The sequence below is a fragment of the Phocoena phocoena genome, chromosome 6, assembly GCF_963924675.1.
Source record: "Phocoena phocoena chromosome 6, mPhoPho1.1, whole genome shotgun sequence".
Classification (NCBI taxonomy): Eukaryota; Metazoa; Chordata; class Mammalia; order Artiodactyla; family Phocoenidae; genus Phocoena; species Phocoena phocoena.
This window is the reverse complement of record NC_089224.1, coordinates 91,412,616-91,432,272: the sequence shown is the minus strand read 5'-3', so window position 1 is coordinate 91,432,272 and position 19,657 is coordinate 91,412,616. Positions and strand designations below refer to the sequence as shown.

The 19,657-nt window shown below is 38.7% G+C and overlaps 1 protein-coding gene across 1 annotated transcript in view; it reads left to right on the top strand.

The window, feature by feature from the left end:
• Positions 1-19,657, top strand: part of TMEM245 (transmembrane protein 245) — a 91,729-nt gene that overhangs the window by 43,118 nt on the left and 28,954 nt on the right. The window contains exons 9-10 of the mRNA XM_065879930.1: positions 5,923-6,005; positions 10,006-10,096. Of these exons, the coding sequence (XP_065736002.1) occupies positions 5,923-6,005; positions 10,006-10,096 (174 nt within the window). The remainder of the gene's footprint in view (positions 1-5,922; positions 6,006-10,005; positions 10,097-19,657) is intronic.

The window sequence follows — 19,657 nt, the reverse complement described above, 5'->3', positions numbered from 1 at the left end:
TGCTGGGTCATATGGTAGTTCTATTTTTAGTTTTATAAGGAAACTCCATACTGTTCTCCATAGTGGCTGTATCAATTTACATTCCCACCAACAGTGCAGGAGGGTTCCCTTTTCTCCACATCCTCTCCAGCATTTGTTATTTGTAGATTTTCTGATGATGCCCATTCTAACCAGTGTGAGGTGATACCTCATTGTAGTTTTGATTGGCATTTCTCTAATAATTAGTGATGTTGAGCAGCTTTTCAAGTGCCTCTTGACCATCTATATGTCTTCTTTGGAGAAATGTCTATTTAGATCTTCTGCCCATTGTTTTGACTGGATTTTTTTTTTTTTTTTTTAATATTGAGCTGCATGAGCTGTTTGTGTATTTTGGAGATTAATCCTTTGTCCATTGATTCGTTTGCAAATATTTTCTCCCATTCTGCGGGGTTGTCTTTTCATCTTGTTTATAGTTTCCTTTGCTGTGCAAAAGCTTTTACGTTTCATTAGGTCCCATTTGTTTATTTTTGTTTTTATTTCCATTACTCTAGGAGGTGAGTCAAAAAAGATCTTGCTGTGATTTATGTCAAAGCATGTTTCTCCTATGTTTTCCTCTGAGTTTTATAGTGTCCGGTCTTACATTTAGGTCTTTAATCCATTTTGAGTTTATTTTTGTGTGTGGTGTTAGGGAATGTTCTAATTTCATTCTTTTACATGTAGCTGTCCAGTTTTCCCAGTGCCACCTGTTGAAGAGACTGTCTTTTTTCCGTTGTATATCCTTGCCTCCTTTGTCATAGATTAGGTGTGTAGGTGTGTGGGTTTATCTCTGGGCTTTCTATGCTGTTCCATTGATCTATATTTCTGTTTTTGTGCCAGTACCATATTGTCTTGATTACTGTAACTTTGGAGTATAGTCTGAAGTCAGGGGGTCTGATTCCTCCAGCTCCGTGTTTCTTTCTCTAGATTGCTTTGGCTATTCAGGGTCATTTATGTCTCCATACAAATTTTAAGATTTTTTTGTTCTAGTTCTCTAAAACATGCCATTGGTAATTTGATAGGGATTGCATTGAATCTGTAGATTGCTTTGGGTGGTAGAGTCATTTTCACAGTGTTGCTTCTTCTAATCCAAGAACATGGTATATCTCTCCATCTGTTTGTGTCATCTTTGATTTCTTTCATCAGTGTCTTATAGTTTTCTGAGTACAGGTCTTTTACTTCCTTAGGTAGGTTTATTCCTAGGCATTTTATTCTTTTTGTTATGATGGTGAATTGGATTGTTTCCTTAATTTCTCTCTGATCTTTCATTGTTAGTGTATAGGAATGCAAGAGATTTCTGTGTATTAATTTTATATCCTGCAACTTTACCAAATTCATTGATTAGCTCTAGTAGTTTTCTGGTAGCATCTTTAGGATTCTTTATGTATAGTATCATGTCATCTGCAAACAGTGACAGTTTTACTCTTCCAATTTGTATTCCTTTTATTTCTTTTTCTTCTCTGATTGCTGTGGCTAGGACTTCCAGAACTACGTTAAATAATAGTGGTGAGAGTGGACATCCTTGTCTTGTTCCTGATCTTAGAGGAAATGATTTCCATTTTTCATCATTGAGAGTGATGTTTACTGTGGGTTTGTCATATATGGCCTTTGTTATGTTGAGGTAGGTTCCCTCTATGCCCACTTTCTGGTGAGTTTTTATTATAAATGTGTATTGAATTTTGTCAAAAGCTTTTTCTGCATCTATTGAGATGATTGAAGGTCTTTATCCTTCAATTTGATAATATGGTGTACCACATTGATTGATTTGCATATATTGAAGAATCCTTGCATCCCTGGGATAAATCCTACTTGATCATGGTGTATGATCGTTTTAATGCGTTGTTGGATTCTGTTTGCTAGTATTTTGTTGAGGATTCTTGCATCTATATTCATCAGTGATAGTGGTCTGTAATTTTCTTTTTTTTTTTTTTATAGTATCTTTGTCTGGTTTTGGTATCAGGGTGATGGTGGCCTCATAGAATGAGTTTGTGAGTGTTCCTCTGCAATTTTTGGAAGAGTTTGAGAAGGATGGGTGTTAGCTCTTCTCTAATTGATAGAATTCATCTGTGAAGCCATCTGGTCCTGGGCTTTTGTTTGTTGGAAGATTTTTAATCACAATTTCAATTTCATTACTTGTGATTGGTCATTCATATTTTCTGTTATTTCCTACTTCAGTCTTGGAAGGTTATACCTTTCTCAGAATTTATTCATTTCTTCCAGGTTTTCCATTTTATTGGCATAGAGTTGCTTATAGAAGTCTCTTAATGATGCTTTGTATTTCTGTGGTGTCCATTGTAACTTCTCCTTTTTCATTTCTAATTTTATTGATTTGAGTCCTCTCCCTCTTTTTCTTGATGAGTCTGGCTAAAGGTTTATCAATTTTGTTTTCAAAGAACTAGCTTTTAGTTTTATTGATCTTTGCTGTTGTTTTCTTTGTTTCTATTTCATTTATTTCTGCTCTGATCTTTATGATTTCTTTCCTTCTGCTAACTTTGGGTTTTGTTTGTTCTTCTTTCTCTAGTTCTTCTAGATGTAAGGTTAGATTGTTTATTTGAAATTTTTCTTGTTTCTTGAGGTATGATTGTGTTACTATAAATTTCCCTCTTAGAACTGCTCTTGCTGCATCCCATAAATTTTGGATCGTCCTGTTTTTATTGTCATTTGTTTCTAGGTATGTTTTGATTTCCTCTTTGATTTCTTCAGCAATCTCTTGGTTATCTAGTAACGTATTGTTTAGCCTCCACGTGTTTGTGTTTTTTACGTTTTTATCCCTGTAATTGATTTCTAATCTCATAGCATTGTGGTCGAAAAGTTGCTTGTTATGATTTCTATTGTCTTAAATTTACCGAGGCTTGATTTGTGGCCCAAGATGTGATCTATCCTGGAGAATGTTCCGTGTGCAGTTGAGAAGAAAGTGTAATCTGCTGTTTTCGGATGGCATGTCCTATAAATATCAATTAAATCTGTCTGATCTGTTGTGTCATTTAAAGCTTGTGTTTCCTTATTAATTTTCTGTTTGGATGATCTGTCCATTGGTGTAAGTGAGGTGTTAAAGTCCCCCGCTATTACTGTGTTACTGTCGATTTCCTCTTTTATAGCTGTTAGCATTTGCCTTATGTACTGAGGTGCTCCTATGTTGGGTGCAGATATATTTATAATTGTTTTATCTTCTTCTTGGATTGGTCCTTTGACCGTTATGCAGTTTCCTTCCTTATCTCTGGTAACATTCTTTATTTTAATGTCTATTTTATCTGACATGAATATTGCTACTCCAGCTTTCTTCTGATTTCCATTTGCATGGAATATCTTCTTCCATCCCCTCACTTTCAGTCTGTATGTGTCCCTAGGTCTGAAGTGGGTCTCTTGTAGACAGCATGTATATGTGTCTTGTTTTTGTATCCATTCAGCAAGCCTGTGCCTTTTGGTTGAAGCATTTAATCCATTTACATTTAAGGTAATTATTGATATGTATGTTCCTATTACCATTTTCTTAATTGTTTTGGGTTTGTTTTTGTAGGTCATTTTCTGTTCTTGTGTTTCCCACTAAGAGCAGTTCCTTTAGCATTTGTTGTAAAGCTGGGTTGGTGGTGCTGAATTCTCTTAGCTTTTGCTTGTCTGTAAAGCTTTTGATTTCTCCATCAAATCTGAATGAGATCCTTGCTAGGTAGAGTAATCTTGGTTGTAGGTTCTTCCCTTTCATCACCCTAAGTATATTGTGCCACTCCCTTCTGGCTTGTAGAGTTTCTGCTGAGAAATCAGCTGTTAACCTTATGGGAGTTCCCTTGTATATTATTTGTCATTTTTCCCTTGTTGCTTTTAATAATTTTTCTTTGTATTTAATTTTTGTCAATTTGATTACTCTGTGTCTCGGCGTGTTTCTCCTTGGGTTTATCCTGCCTGGGACTCTCTGCACTTCCTGGACTTGGGTGGCTATTTCCTTTCCCATGTTAGGGAAGTTTTCAACTATAATCTCTTCAGATATTTTCTCTGGACCTTTCTCTCTCTCTTCTCCTTCTGGGACCCCTATAATGCGAACGTTGTTGCATTTAGTGTTGTCCCAGAGGTCTCTTAGGCTGTCTTCATTTCTTTTCATTCTTTTTTCTTTATTCTGTTCCATGGCAGTGAATTCCACCATTCTGTCTTCCAGGTCCATTCTTCTGCCTCAGTTATTCTGCTATTGATTCTTTCTAGTGTATTTTTCATTTCAGTTATTGTATTGTTCATCTCTGTTTGTTCTTTAATTCTTCCAAGTCCTTGTTAAACGTTTCTTGCATCTTCTCGATCTTTGCCTCTGTTCTGTTTCCAAGGTCCTGAATCATCTTCACTATCATTATTCTGTGTTCTTTTTCTGGAAGGTTGCCTATCTCCACTTCATTTAGTTGTTTTTCTGGGGTTTTATCTTGTTCCTTCATCTGGTACATTGTCCTCTGCCTTTTCATTTTGTCTATCTTCCTGTGATTGTGGTTTTCGTTCCACAGGCTGCAGGATTGTAGTTCTTGCTTCTGCTCTCTGCCCTCTGGTGGATGAGGTTATCTAAGAGGCTTGTCCAAGCTTCATGATGGGAGGGAGTGGTGGTCGGTAGAGCTGGGTGTTGCACTGGCAGGCAGAGCTGAGTAAAACTTTAATCTGATTGTCTGCTCATGGGTGGGGTTGGGTTCCCTCCCTGTTGGTTGTTTGGCCTGAGGCAACCCAGCACTGGATCCTACCGGGCTCTTTGGTGGGGCCAATGGCGGACTCTGGGAGGGCTGACACCAAGGAGTACTTCCCAGAGCTTCTGCTACCAGTGTCCTTGTCCCCTTAGTGAGCCACAGCCGCCCCCTGCCTCTGCAGGAGACCCTCCAACACTAGCAGATAGGTCTGGTTCAGTCTTCTATGGAGTCACTGTGCTTTCCCCTGGATCCTGATGAGCACACTACTTTGTGTGTACCCTCCAAGAGTGGAGTCTCTGTTTCCCCCAGTCCTTTCCAAATCCTGCAATCAAATCCCGCTAGCCTTCAAAGTCTCGTTCTCTGGGAATTCCTCCTTCCGTTGCTGGACCCTCAGGTTGGGAATCTTGACATGGGGTGAAGAACCTTCACTCTGGTGGGTGGACTTCTGTGGTATAATTGTTCTCCAGTTTGTGAGTCACCCACCCAGTGGTTATGGGATTTGATTTTATTGTGATTCTGCCCCTCCTACCATCTCATTGCGGCTTCTCCTTTGTCTTTGGATGTGGGGTGTTTTTTTGGTGAGTTCCATTGTCTTCCTGTCGATGGTTGTTCAACAGTTAGCTGTGATTCCAGTGCTCTCACAAGAGGGAGTGAGTGCACGTCCTTCTACTCCGCCATCTTGAACCAATCTCCATTTAATACTTTTAAAAATAGTAAAATCATATAGAACATGTTCCTTGACATTGGCTTCTCCTTTTTTATCCCCCTCATTTTGAGGGGGATAAATTCTGAGATTCACTTTCACTTGGGTTACTTTACTCACAAACCTTACTCGGTTGATTATTTCCCTGTATGTCTCACATTGCCTTATAATTGTGAAGCCCATGTAGTGTTGATATTGCATATATACACACACACACACACACATACATACACTATACACACATACACTTATGTGAACTAAATATATCTATATATTTATGTTGTATATATTTGGAAGTATTTGTATCTATTTACATTTCTCCCCCCATTGTTGAGCTTGAAGATAGGGAGCTGTTCTGCACAATTTATTTCCCATAGTTTGTGTCCTAGGACATTATGGATAGCGGCTGTTCAGTGGAGGTTTCTAAGTTAATTGAAACTAAGATGTATAATTACTTGACTCTAAAAGCATTGTTCCAATAATAGTGTAGAAAATAAATGTTAAATTGGGTTTAATTTTTATTGAGATTCTTTTCTCTTCTTATCCATAATACAGGTACATCAAGAGAGTGTACACATGATTGAAGTCACAAGCAATTTGATTAATGAAACTCTAGCAAATCACCCTGAGTGGGCAAAGTAAGAATGTTGTTTTGACAAAAATAGAGATGGTTGGCCAAGGTTCTGTGTCTGTTTGCATGAAATGATCTTCATTGATACAGTTACCTTGGAAGAGAAAAGAATTTACCAAGGCTTTGATGAATGTTGTCATTTTTGCATAAGAATAGCATGTAATGGGATGGTGGGGAGGGGGGAGTTCGTATATTTGAATTGAGATTCACAGTTTTCCACGTGTTTGTGACTTACTAAGCTTTCACCTACATTGTGTTATGTGTTCCTCCGTAGGTTGAAGAGATTATCCCCATTTCACAGATGAGGATGCAGGATCAAAGGCTAAGGAATTTGTGACAGTCCCCCATGGCACAGTCAGCAGTGTTCCCATATTGTATCGTTTTTGTGGCAGGGTTGCAAACTGTGGCTCAGGGCCAAATCCAGCCACCTGTTCTTATAGAGATTTATTGGAACAACCTATACCCGTTCATTTACATGTTGTCTGTAGCTGTTTTGGGGCTACAAAGGCAGACAGAATTGAGTAGTTGTGATACTGATTATATGTTCCGAAAAGCCTAAAATATTTATTTACATTCTGGCCCTTTACAGAAGAAATCTGCTAACCCCTGTCTTAGAGGATCACTTTGTGTACTTGTTTAATTTGGCTTCTGTGAGAGGGTTTTTATGTCTTTGTGGAGAGTGTTCAGCTGGACTATGCTGTTCACCTAATTGAACTTGATGACAAATTACATGACCTTTTTTACTAACGCCAGGGTGGTCACTAATTTATTTTAGGAAATACTCTGCCAGTTTTAAGATTATAAATTGAGATTTTACTTGGATTTTTCCTTTGACGATTTTATTTCTTTATATAAAACCTGCTTAGGACATTCCTTGAACTTGGTTTAGAATCATATTTAAATATTCTCAGAAGGATTTCTGTTATATTTCTACCCACTTATCTCCTATTACCCAGAGCATACTCAGTGCTTGTTCTCAGTATTTCTGATTAGTTACAAACTGTAGTATATCCATTCAAGGGAATAATACTTAGCAAAAATGAACTGTCAGTTCATGCGGCAACATGGATGAATCTCAGAATAATTATGGTGAATGAAAGAAGTCAAGCAGAAGAGAGTCTATATGATATGAGTCCATTTATGTTAAGTTCTAGAAAACACTAATCTAGTGACAGATAGATCAGTGGCTGTGTGTGGATAGGGGTGGGTTCCAGGGAGGGAGTACAGAGGGGCGCAGGGAAACCTTTGAGAGTGATAGGTATGTTCATTGTCTTAGTGAAGGATATAAGAAGTAACATTGATCAGATTTTATTCTGTAACAGTCTCCCTCTGTGCTGTGGAGAAAAGGTGGAAGGTGTTCCAAGACTTGAGCCTCTTAGACCAGTTAAAAGCTAGAGTAAAACTAGGTGAGAGGCAGTAAAGCTCTTAATTGTGGACCGTTGTTGTGGAGTGAACAGGACAGACAGATTTGTAAGATCTTAAGGGGGTTAGTTGGTGATTAATTGGGTATAGGAAAACGAAACCTAGCGTGACTCTAATGTTTCAAGCTTTGGAACTTAGTGGATGATGGTGGATTCACCAAGATAGGAAACAGAGAAGCAGATATGGTGGGAAAACTAATTCACTTACTTTTTCCCTGATGAGTTTGAGGTGTTTATGGTAAGTGTCAACAGAGGCATCTAGTAGGCTATTGGTTATGTTGGTGTACAGTTCAGGAGAGTGATCTGGAGTGAAGTTAAAAAATTGGCAGCCTTAATTATCTCCTTAGAAGGGGGCTCTTTTTCTTTGGTGGTCATTCTTCTGTAGTGGAAATAAGTCCAAAGCCCTTCTGTACTGGTTTTCAATTGTAATAGTACTATCTCTACTATTGTTTTGAAGGCACACACAAACTGGGGAGCCCCAGATCAGAGTAGTTCAGAAAGTTGGTTTTTTTTTTTTTTTTTTTTTTGTGGTATGCGGGCCTCTCACTGTTGTGGCCTCTCCCGTTGCGGAGCACAGGCTCCGGACGCGCAGGCTCAGCGGCCATGGCTCACGGGCCCAGCTGCTCCACGGCATGTGGGATCTTCTTCCCGGACCGGGGCATGAACCCGTGTCCCCTGCATCAGCAGGCGGACTCTCAACCACTGCGCCACCAGGGAAGCCCAGTTGTTTTTGTTTTTAAATGTGGGAATAATTATAAAGTTCACAGGGACTTGCAAAGAAATGTATAGGGAGGTCCCCTGGACTCTTCGCCCCACCTTCTGTGCCGTTGTTGTCATCTTGTATAACCATACAATAACAAAACCAGGAAATTGATATTTCACTAGTTTTACATGCACTTGTGTATGTGTATGTGCGTGTTATATGTGTTCTCTGCAGTTTTATCATGCTTCCTGTTAGCTATCAACACCATGTCAAGATACAGAACTGTTCCATCACCGCAAGGCTCCCTCATGCTGCCCCTTTTAGCCACACCTACCCTCTACCTCCTCCTCCAACATATTTCTAACCCTTGGCAACCAGTATTTTGTTCTCCATATCTATAATATTGTTGTGTGATGAATGATACATAAATCTAATCATAGAGTATGCAGCCTTGTGAGATTGGCTTTTTTCACTTAGCATAATTCCCTTGAAGTCCACTGAAGATGTTGTATGTAGCAATAGTAAGTTCCTTTTTATTGCTGAATAATATTCTATGCAGGAAAGAATTTAAAAGCTATTTAGACTTCAGTAATTTGTGGGAGGTCTGATTCTTTTGCAGCAGATTCGGGGGGTGGTCATGAATTAATAGTTTCTTGCAAATCTCAGTACTCAGTGGATTCTTGTCCTGAAGATGGCAGTTGACCTTGTGGGAAATTCATGTGGGTGCTCTTAGTGGAGGTGATACAGTTAAGAATTGATTAGATATACTTTCTTCCAGTGTGGTACACATTTTGTGTGCCCTACATAGGTACCTCGACTTCCTGTGTATGTGCTTGGTGAGCTGAAGTATAAATTAGAAATACTTAGGGTAGGATCAGCCTAGTAGAGCTTCAGAGAAAATGAAGTTGAAGTTGGAACACATCTTAATTCTTTTCCTGGACAGTATTGTTAGTCTAGAACTCATTTTCTACTTACTACTCACTAGTCTCAAGCCTGCTGATTCTCAGGACCTGCATTAGGAGATGGCACCACGGTGGTACTGAATGTCACTTAGCCCTGCCCTTACTTGGGAGGAACCCAGTAGATGAAGCTGTTTTTAATTGGGGCTGTTCTCTTGGTAGGTCATACTGTGATAGAGATTAATCTTTACCCAGGAAGATGAGGGTAGGCCAGTCCTAATTGTAGGAGCTTGGTTTCACCTGAGGGATACCTTTTGACTGAGGCTAGGAGAGTTAGTGATTGGCTGATGTAGTAAATATCTGAAGCAAGAAGCTCAATTTAGAGGCCATGGTTGATATAAGACCAAGGTGTGTCCCAGTTTGTCCCAGCAAAGGTTGCTCAGGTTGTTTCTGGCCCCATGTCTCCTAGAGGGTACTGGTTGTGAGGAGGTCTGGACTGAGCCAAAGCCTTTGACTTGGCCTCACAGCAGCTCCTCTCTATCTGTTGCTCTTAGGACACCTGCATGAATACAGTGGCAAAGTGTTTTCACAGCAGCCAGCAAGATTTTTTTTATCAGGCCTAATAGATGTTTGTCAGTCATTAAGGATCTATTCAGATACCTCTGTGAATTTCACATTTTTGAATAATAATACAGGTTATAATTTCCCCTAAAATGTAGTACCATGTAACTGAAAATATTCAACAGTCTCTTCAAACCACTAATGAATCTATAAATACTGGAGTAATTTAAAAGCTCTTAATTTCTCCCAAGTCACATCTCTATTTAGAGATCCAAATTTCCTGTTCATATTATTATACTATAAGATTATTACATTTGTAAGTGTGTGATGTCAGTTAATCGGTGTTTAAAAAATTAAGTTCCAAGAGTTTGGTGCAGTGCACTGTATTAGTTTTTCATTTTTTCTCTCTTTATTTTAAATTAGTTGGCTTCCTGAGGCTCAGGTAGTCCAAAGAGCCCTTAATTCCGCGGCTAACAATGTGTATCAGTATGGACGAGAATGGATAACCCACAAGGTAAGGGAAGAGCCTCTTTTTGCGGCTTTCTCTTTGCAGGGTCTTCATTGGTAGTGACTTCTTGCTTTGATAAAGCAAAAATGGAGATTCTGTTTAGAACAATTTCTATTTTTGAGATAGGCTTAAATCTGCAAGTCAACAAGCAATATACGATGAAATTAAACCTTCTGGATGATCATATTGATTAGTGCTGCTAGCCTGAACAGTCTGAGAGGTAGGCCTTTTGTTTCATGTTCAAGATAGTTCTGATTCATTATTTGTGCTTTAGAACAGAATGATCACTAAGCTTGGGTGGACAAATAAGGCTTTGTGGAGAAAAAGGTATTAACATATATTATATTTTATTATTTGCTGATAACTGTGCTTGGCAGTTTCCAATTTGTTTCATTTAATCTTTCCAAGAAACTTATTGTAGTCTGAATTATTTTATCCCCTTTATAGATGAGGAAACAGACTTAGCAAAGCTAAGTAAATTCCCTATGGTCATGTAGTAAATTGCAGAGCTTGGTTTCAAACTGAAGAGTAATTCCAAATCCCTTGCTCTTTCTACTGTGGTATGCTAGAAGTGTGTGCCCGGAACTGAGTTTAGTGCTTTAATGTGGCACTTGAGATAAACCTTGAAGGAATGGAATGATAGGTCCTGGATGAATATAGAGAAGGACGAGTGTATTTTAAGAAGGGGTATTTATGTGATCCAGGATGTAGAGACAGGAAGCTGAAGCTTAGTGAAGGGGAGATGAAAGACAGAGGAGAAGGCACAGTTATCACAGCTAAGCTCAGACTCCATGATATGGATTTGGGATATCTCTTTTTTTCCCCCCTAGTTTTGCCTATGGAAATGAAGGTAATTTGAAGTTTTAATGTATTGAAGTAATTAGGATTGTCTAGGGATTGACAAGATTTGTTGCAGTGAGATGTGTGCCAGAAAAAAAGTATTAGTGTGTGATTTCTTGTTTAAAATTCAAAAACAAAATCTCAAAAAAGGTATCTTGGAAATGACATTGTACACACAGTAATCTGCTAACCTGAGGATGGAATTGTGGTCAACTTAAATTGTGGTCAACTTAAGAGAAAAATGTGTTACTGATCTTCCTGGGTCCATGCCAGATAACCAAATCAACTGTCACATGGAAGTTTTAAAAAAAATATTTATTGAATAAATGAAAGTTAAGTACAGTTGACCCTTGCACAATGTGGTGGTTAGAGGTGCTAACCTTCTCTGTGGTCAAAAAACTCCCATATAACTTTACAGTTGGTGCTCATGTACCTGGTTCCACATCCTCAGATTCAACCAACCACAGACTGTGGAGCACTGTAGTACATATTTAGTGAAAAACATCCACATGTAAGTGGACCTGTGCTGTTCCAACCTGTGTTGGTCAAAGGTCCACTGTATGTGGATATGCATCTCAGAACTATCATAGAAGAAAAATCCAGTCATTGCAGAAGGCTTTTAGACTTTTATATATATATATGCCTGACTTATTCTATGGAAAGCATAGCGTTTAACTTTTGAATTATCTGTTCAGGAGAAATTTTTATTCTGGAATTCTTACGTATTTGGGAAAAGGATAAAGAAGGGGAATTTGGATAGCTGGAGAAATGTGCCTTAGATTTTAAAGAAGTAAATTTCAAATTACTTAGAGAAAAGGTAGGTTTGAAACCTTTTGCTCAGGATTCTAAAAGGGAAGACAGCTGAAGAGAGATGATATTGCTACGAAACATTGTAAAATATTTGTGATCCTCATTTGCAAGACACAGGGATAATATCTAAAAGCAACCATTGAATGTCCATTAACTGATGAATAGATAAATAAAATGTGGTATAGCCACATACTGGGATATTAGTTGGCCGTAAAAAGGAAGGATGAACTGATACATTTTACAACATGGATGAACCTTGAAAACATTAGGCTGTGTAAAGGAAGCGGTCATAAAAGACCACGTCCATTTATATAAAATGTGTGGAAGAGGCATATCTACAGAAACAAAGTAGAGTAGTGGTTTTCAGGGGTAGGGGGATTGGGGAGAAATGGGGGATTGATTACTAATGAGTATGGAGTTTTCTTTTGGGGGGATGAATATGTTCCAAAATTGATTTTGGTAATCGTTGCATAACTGTGAATGTACTAAAAAACGGTTGAGTTACACTCTTAAATGGGTGAATTGGAGGACCTTCAAGATGGTGGAGGAGGAAGACGTGGAGGTCCCCTTCCTCTCCACAAATACATGAAAAATACATATACATGTGGAACAACTCCTACAGGACACATACTGAATGCTGGCAGAAGACCTCAGACTTCCCAAAAGACAAGAAAATCCCCACGTACCTAGCCGTGTGGCTGACAGGGTCTTGGTGCCCTGGCTAGGTGTTGGGCCTGAGCTTCTGAGGTCGGATAGCCGAGTTTAGGACATTGGACCACCAGAGACCTCCCTGCACCATGTAATATCAATCGGTGAGAGCTCTCCCAGAGATCTCTGTCTCAATGGTGAGACCCAGCTCCACGCAATGGCCAGCAAGCTCCAGTGCTGGATGCCCCATGCCAAACAACTAGCAAGACAGGAGCAACCCCACCCATTAGCAGAGAGGCTGACTAAAATCATACTAAGTTCACAACACCCCAAAACACAGCACTAGATGTGGCCCTGCCCACCAGAAAGACAAAATCAAGCCCCATCCACCAGAACGCAGGCACCAGTCCCCTCCACCAGGAAGCTTACACAAGCCACTGAACGAACTTCACCCACTGGGGGCAGACACCAAAAACAACGGGAACTACGAACCTGCAGCCTGTAAAAAGGAGACCCCAAACACAGTAAGTTAAACAAAATGAGAAGACAGAGAAATATGCAGCAGATGAAGGAGCAAAGTAAAAACCCACCAGACCAAACAAATGAAGAGGAAATAGGCAGTCTACCTGAAAAAGAATTCAGAGTAATGATAGTAAAGATTATCCAAAATCTTGGAAATAGAAAGAAGAAAATACAAGAAACGTTTAACAAGGACCTAGAAGAACTAAAGAGCAAACAAACAATGATGAACAACACAATAAATGAAATTAAAAATTATCTAGAAGGAATCAATAGCAGAATAACTGAGGCAGAAGAACGGATAAGTGACCTGGAAGGTAAAATAGTGGAAATGACTACCGCAGAGCAGAATAAAGAAAAAAGAATGAAAAGAATTGAGGTCAGTCTCAGAGACCTCTGGGACAAAATTAAACACACCAACATTAGAATTATAGGGGTCCCAGAAGAAGAAGAGAAAAAGAAAGGGTCTGAGAAAATATTTGAAGAGATTATAGTCGAAAACTTCCCTAACATGGGGAAGGAAATAGTCAAGAAAGTCCAAAAAGCACAGAGAGTCCCATACAGGATAAATCCATGGAGAAACATGCCAAGACACGTATTAATCAAACTATCAAAAATTAAATACAAAGAAAAAATATTAAAAGCAGCAAGGGAAAAGCAACAAATAACATGCAAGGGGATCCCCATAAGGTTAACAACTGATCTTTCAGCAGAAACTCTGTAAACCAGAAGGGAGTGGCAGGACATATTTAAAGTGATGAAAGGGAAAAACATACAACCAAGATTACTCTACCCAGCAAGGATCTCATTCAGATTCGATGGAGAAATTAAAACCTTTATACAGACAAGCAAAAGTTAAGAGAATTCAGCGACACCAAACTAGCTTTACAACAAGTGCTGAAGGAACTTCTCTAGGCAGGAAACACAAGAGAAGGAAAAGATCTACAAAAACAAACCCAAAACAATTAAGAAAATGGGAATAGGAACATACATATCGATAATTATCTTAAATGTAGATGGATTAAATGCTCCATCCAAAAGACATAGACTGGCTGAATGGATACAAAAACAAGACCCGTATATATCCTGTCTACAAGAGACCCACTTCAGACCTAGGGACACATACAGACTGAAAATGCGGGGATGGGAAAAGATATTCCATGCAAATGGAAATCGAAAGAAAGCTGGAATAGCAATTCTCGTATCAGAAAAAATAGACTTTAAAATAAGGACTATTACAAGAGACAAAGAAGGACACTACATAATGATCAAGGGATCAATCCAAGAAGATATAACAATTGTAAATATTTATGCACCCAACATAGGAGCACCTCAATACTTAAGGCAAAGGCTAACAGCCTTAAAGGGGAAATTGACAGTAACAGAATCATAGTAGGGGACTTTAACACCCCACTTTCACCAATGGCCAGATCATCCAAAATGAAAATAAATAAGGAAACACAAGCTTTAAATGACACATTAAACAAGATGGACTTAATTGATATTTATAGGACATTCCATTCAAAAACAACAGAATACACTTTTTTTTTAAACGTCTTTATTGGAGTATAATTGATTTACAATGATGTGTTAGTTTCTGCTTTATAACAAAGTGAATCAGTTATACATATACATATGTCCCCATATCTCTTCCCTCTTGCTTCTCCCGCCCTCACACACTCCCAATCCCAGCCCTCTACATGGTCACAAAGCACCGAGCTGATCTCCCTGTCCTATGCGTCTGCTTCCCACTAGCTATCTGTTTTACGTTTGGTAGTGTATATATTTCCATGCCACTCTCTCACTTTGTCCCAGCTTACCCTTCCCCCTCCGCATATCCTCAAGTCCATTCTCTAGTAAGTCTACATCTTTATTCCCGTTTTGCCCCTAGGTTCTTCGGGAACATTTTTTTTTTTTTTTAGATTCCATGTATATGTGTTAGCATACAGTATTTGTTTTTCTCTTTCTGATTTACTTCACCCTGAATGACAGTCTCTAGGTCCATCCACCTCACTACAAATAACTCAGTTTCATTTCTTTTTATGGCTGAGTAATATTCCATTGTATATATGTGCCACATCTTCTTTATCCATGCATCTGTTGATGGACTCTTAGGTTGCTTCCATGTCCTGGCTATTATAAATAGAGCTGCAGTGAACATTTTGGTACATGACTCTTTCTGAATTATGGTTTTCTCAGGGTATATGCCCAGTAGTGGGATTGCTGGGTCGTATGGTAGTTCTATTTTTAGTTTCTTAAGGAACCTCCATACTGTTCTCCCTAGTGGCTGTATCAATTTACATTCCCACCAACAGTGCAAGAGGGTTCCCTTTTCTCCACACCCCCTCCAACATTTATTGTTTGTAGATTTTTTGATGATGGCCATTCTGACCGGTGTGAGAGGATACCTCATTGTAGTTTTGTTTGTTTGTTTTTGCAGTACGCGGGCCTTTCACTGTTGTGGCCTCTCCTCTTGTGGAGCACAGGCTCCGGACGTGCAGGCTCAGTGGCCAGGGCTCACTGGCCCAGCCGCTCCACGGCACGTGGGATCTTCCTGGTCCGGGGCACGAACCCATGTCCCCTGCATTGGCAGGCGGACTCTTAACCACTGCGCCACCAGGGAAGCCCCTCATTGTAGTTTTGATTTGCATTTCTCTAATGATTAATGATGTTGAGCATTCTTTCATGTGCTAGTGGGCATTCTGTATATCTTCTTTGGAGAAATGTCTGTTTAGGTCTTCTGCCCATTTTTGGATTGGGTTGTTTGTTTTTTTTGATATTGAGCTGCCTGAACTGCTTGTAAATTTTGGAGATTAATCTTTTGTCAGTTGCTTCCTTTGCAAATATTTTCTCCCATTCTGAGCGTTGTCTTTGGTCTTGTTTATGGTTTCCTTTGCTGTGCAAAAGTTTTTAAGTTTCATTAGGTCCCATTTGTTTATTTTTGCTTTTATTTCCATTTCTCTAGGAGGTGGGTCAGAACGGATCTTGCTGTGATTTATGTCATAGAGTGTTCTGCCTATGTTTTCCTCTAAGAGTTTGATGGTGTCTGGCCTTACATTTAGGTCTTTAATCCATTTTGAGTTTATTTTTGTGTATGGTGTTAGGCAGTGTTGTAATTTCATTCTTTTACATGTAGCTGTCCAGTTTTCCTAGCACCACATATTGAAGAGGCTGTCTTTTCTCCACTGTATTTTCTTGCCTCCTTTATCAAAGGTAAGGTGATCATATGTGCATGGGTTTATCTCTGGGCTTTCTATCCTGTTCTATTGATCTATATTTCTGTTTCTGTGCCAGTAGCATACTGTCTTGATTACGGTAGCTTTGTAGTATAGTCTGAAGTCAGGGAGCCTGATTCCTCCAGCTCCGTTTTTCATTCTCAAGATTGCCTTGGCTATTCGGGGTCTTTTGTGTTTCCATACAAATTGTGAAATTTTTTGTTCTAGTTCTGTGAAAAATGCCAGTGGTAGTTTGATAGGGATTGCATTGAATCTGTAGATTGCTTTGGGTAATAAGAGTCATTTTCACAATGTTGATTTTTCCAATCCAAGAACATGGTATATCTCTCCATCTACTTATATTATCTTTGATTTTTTTCATCAGAGTCTGATAACTTTCTGCATACAGATCTTTTGTCTCCTTAGGTAGGTTTATTCCTAGATATTTTATTCTTTTTGTTGCAATGGTAAATGGGAGTGTTTTCTTAATTTCACTTTCAAATTTTTCATCATTAGTGTTCTTAAGTGCTCATGGAACATTCTCCAGGATAGATCATATCTTGGGTCAGAAATCAAGCCTTGGTGAATTTAAGAAAATTTAAATCATATCCAGTATCTTTTCTGACCACAATGCTATGAGACTAGACATTGATTACAGGAAAAAAACTGTAAAAAATACAAACACTTGGAGGCTAAACAAGACGCTACTAAATAACCAAGAGATCACTGAAAAAAAGAGGAAATCAAAAAATACCTAGAAACAAATGACAATGAAAACATGACGACCCAAAGCCAATGGGATGCAGCGAAAGCAGTTCTAAGAGGGAAGTTCATAGCAATACAATCCTACCTTAAGAAACAAATCTCAAGTAAACAACCTAAGCTTATACCTAAAGCATTAGCGAAAGAAGAACAAAACTCAGTGTTAGCAGAAGGAAAGAAATTATAAAGATCAGATCAGAAATAAATGAAAAAGAAATGAAGAAAACAATAGCAAAGATGAATAAAACTAAAAGCTGGTTCTTTGAGAAGATAAACAAAATTGATAAACCATTAGCGGGACTCATCAAGAAAAAAATGAAGACTCAGATCAACAGAATTAGAAATGAAAAAGGAGAAGTAACAGCTGTACTGCAGAAATAAAAAGGATCATGAGAGATTACTACAAGCAACTGTATGCCAGTAAAATAGACAACCTGGAAGAAATGGACAAATTCTTAGAAAAGCACAACCTTCCGAGACTGAACCAGGAAGAAATAGAAAATATAAACAGACCAAGCACAAGCACTGAAATTGAGACTGTGATTAAAAATCTTCCAACAAACAAAAGCCCAGGACCATATGGCTTCACAGGCAAATTCTATCAAACATTTATAGACGAGCTAACACCTCTCCTTCTCAAAACTCTTCCAAAATATAGCAGAGGGCGGAACACTCCCAAACTCATTCTATGAGGCCACCATCACCCAGATACCAAAAACAGACAAAGGTGTCACAAAAAAAGAAAACTACTGGCCAATATCACTGATGAACATAGATGCAAAAATTCTCAACAAAATATTTGCAAACAGAATCCAACAGCACATTAAAAGGACCGTCTACCGTGATCAAGTGGAGTTAATCCCAGGAATGCAAGGATTATTCATTATACACAAATCAATCAATGTGATACACCATATTAACAAATTGAAGAATAAAAAATGATAATAAAAAATGATAATTTCACAGATGCAGAAAAAGCTTTCGACAAAATTCAACACCCATTTGTGATAAAAACTCTCCCGAAAGTAGGCATAGAGGGAACCTACCTAAACATAATAAAAGCCATATATGACAAACCCACAGCCAACATCGTTCTCAGTGGTGAAGAACTGAAACCACTTCCTCTAAGATCAGGAACTAGTCAAGGTTGCCCACTCTTACTGCTGTTATTGAATGTAATTTTGGAAGTTTTAGACACAGCAGTCAGAGAAGGAAAAGAAATAAAAGAAATCCAAATAGGAAAAGAAGAAGTAAAACTGACATTGTTTGCAGATAACAGGATACTATACGTAGAGAATTCTAAAGATGCTACCAGAAAACTACTAGAGCTAAACAATGAATTTGGTAAAATAGCAGGATTCATGTACAGAAATCCCTTGCATTCCTATACACTAATGATGAAAAATATGAAAGAGAAATTAAGGAAACACTCCCATTTACCATTGTAACAAAAAGAATAAAATACCTAGGAATCTACCTAAGGAGGCAAAAGACCTGTATGCAGAGAACTATAAGACACTGATGAAAGAAATTAAAGATGATACAAACAGATGGAGAGATGTACCATGTACATGATTGGAAGAATCAACATTGTGAAAATGACAGTGCTACCCAGAGCAATCTACAGATTCAACGCAATCCCTATCAGACTACCAATGGCATTTTTCACAGAACTAGAACAAAAAATCGCACAATTTGTGTGGAAATGCAAAAGACCCCGAATAGCCAAAGCAATGTTGAGAAAGAAAAATTGGAGCTGGAGGAATCAGGCTTCCTGACTTCAGACTATACTACAAAGCTGCGGTAATCAAGACATTATGGTACTGGCACAAAAACAGAAATATAGATCAATGGAACAGGATAGAAAGCCCAGAGATAAACCCATGTACATATGGTCACCTTATCTTTTTCTTTTTTTTTAATTTATTTATTTTTTATTTTTATTTTTGGCTGCGTTGGGTCTTTGTTGCTGTGCATGGCTTTTCTCTTGTTGCGGCGAGTGGGGGCTACTCTTCATTGCTGTGCGCAGGCTTCTCATTGCGGTGGCTTCTCTTGTTGCAGAGTACGGGCTCTAGGCCTGTGTCATACAACATCCTCGCTTTAACTATCCATTGTACTTGTATTCTCTTTTTAAAATTTGTATCTAGAGATACTGCCCTGATACAGCAAGAGAATAAGTAATGAGCGCATTTCCTGTGTCCCTTCTCTGATGACAAGAATGAAGAAGGCGACAGCCAGTGCACAAACGTGTCAGGCACTGTTCTAAATCCTGGCGAAAAGCAGTAAACCAGAAAGAGTTACAGCTCTCCTAGAGCCTTACATTCCGGGTGAAAGGAGACAAGCATTAAACGTGCAAACAAAAGTTTCAGATCTGAAAGTGCTGTGACCAGAGTAAACAGAGTGATGTCGTAGAGAGTAACTCCAAGTGATGCTTTAGCTAGAATGGCCAGAGAATGCCTCTGAGAAGGTAATGTTTTCACTAAGACTTGAGTGGTGAGAAGGAGGCAGTTTATGAAGGTCTTCGAAAAGAATGTTTCAAGTTGAGGGCATAGAAAATTCAGAGGCCCTGAGATGGGAAGGAGCTTGAATGAGGGAAAGAAAGGTCACTGTGGCTGGAATAGGGGATGTGGTGATGAGACAAGCCTTTAGGTCATAAAGAACTTGGGATTTTAATTTAGCTACAGAGGACTTTAAAACAGGGATATGGCCAGGTTTAGGATATTGAAAGCTCATCTTGGCTGCTTTATGGAGGAGTGGGCAAGAATGAAGAAGG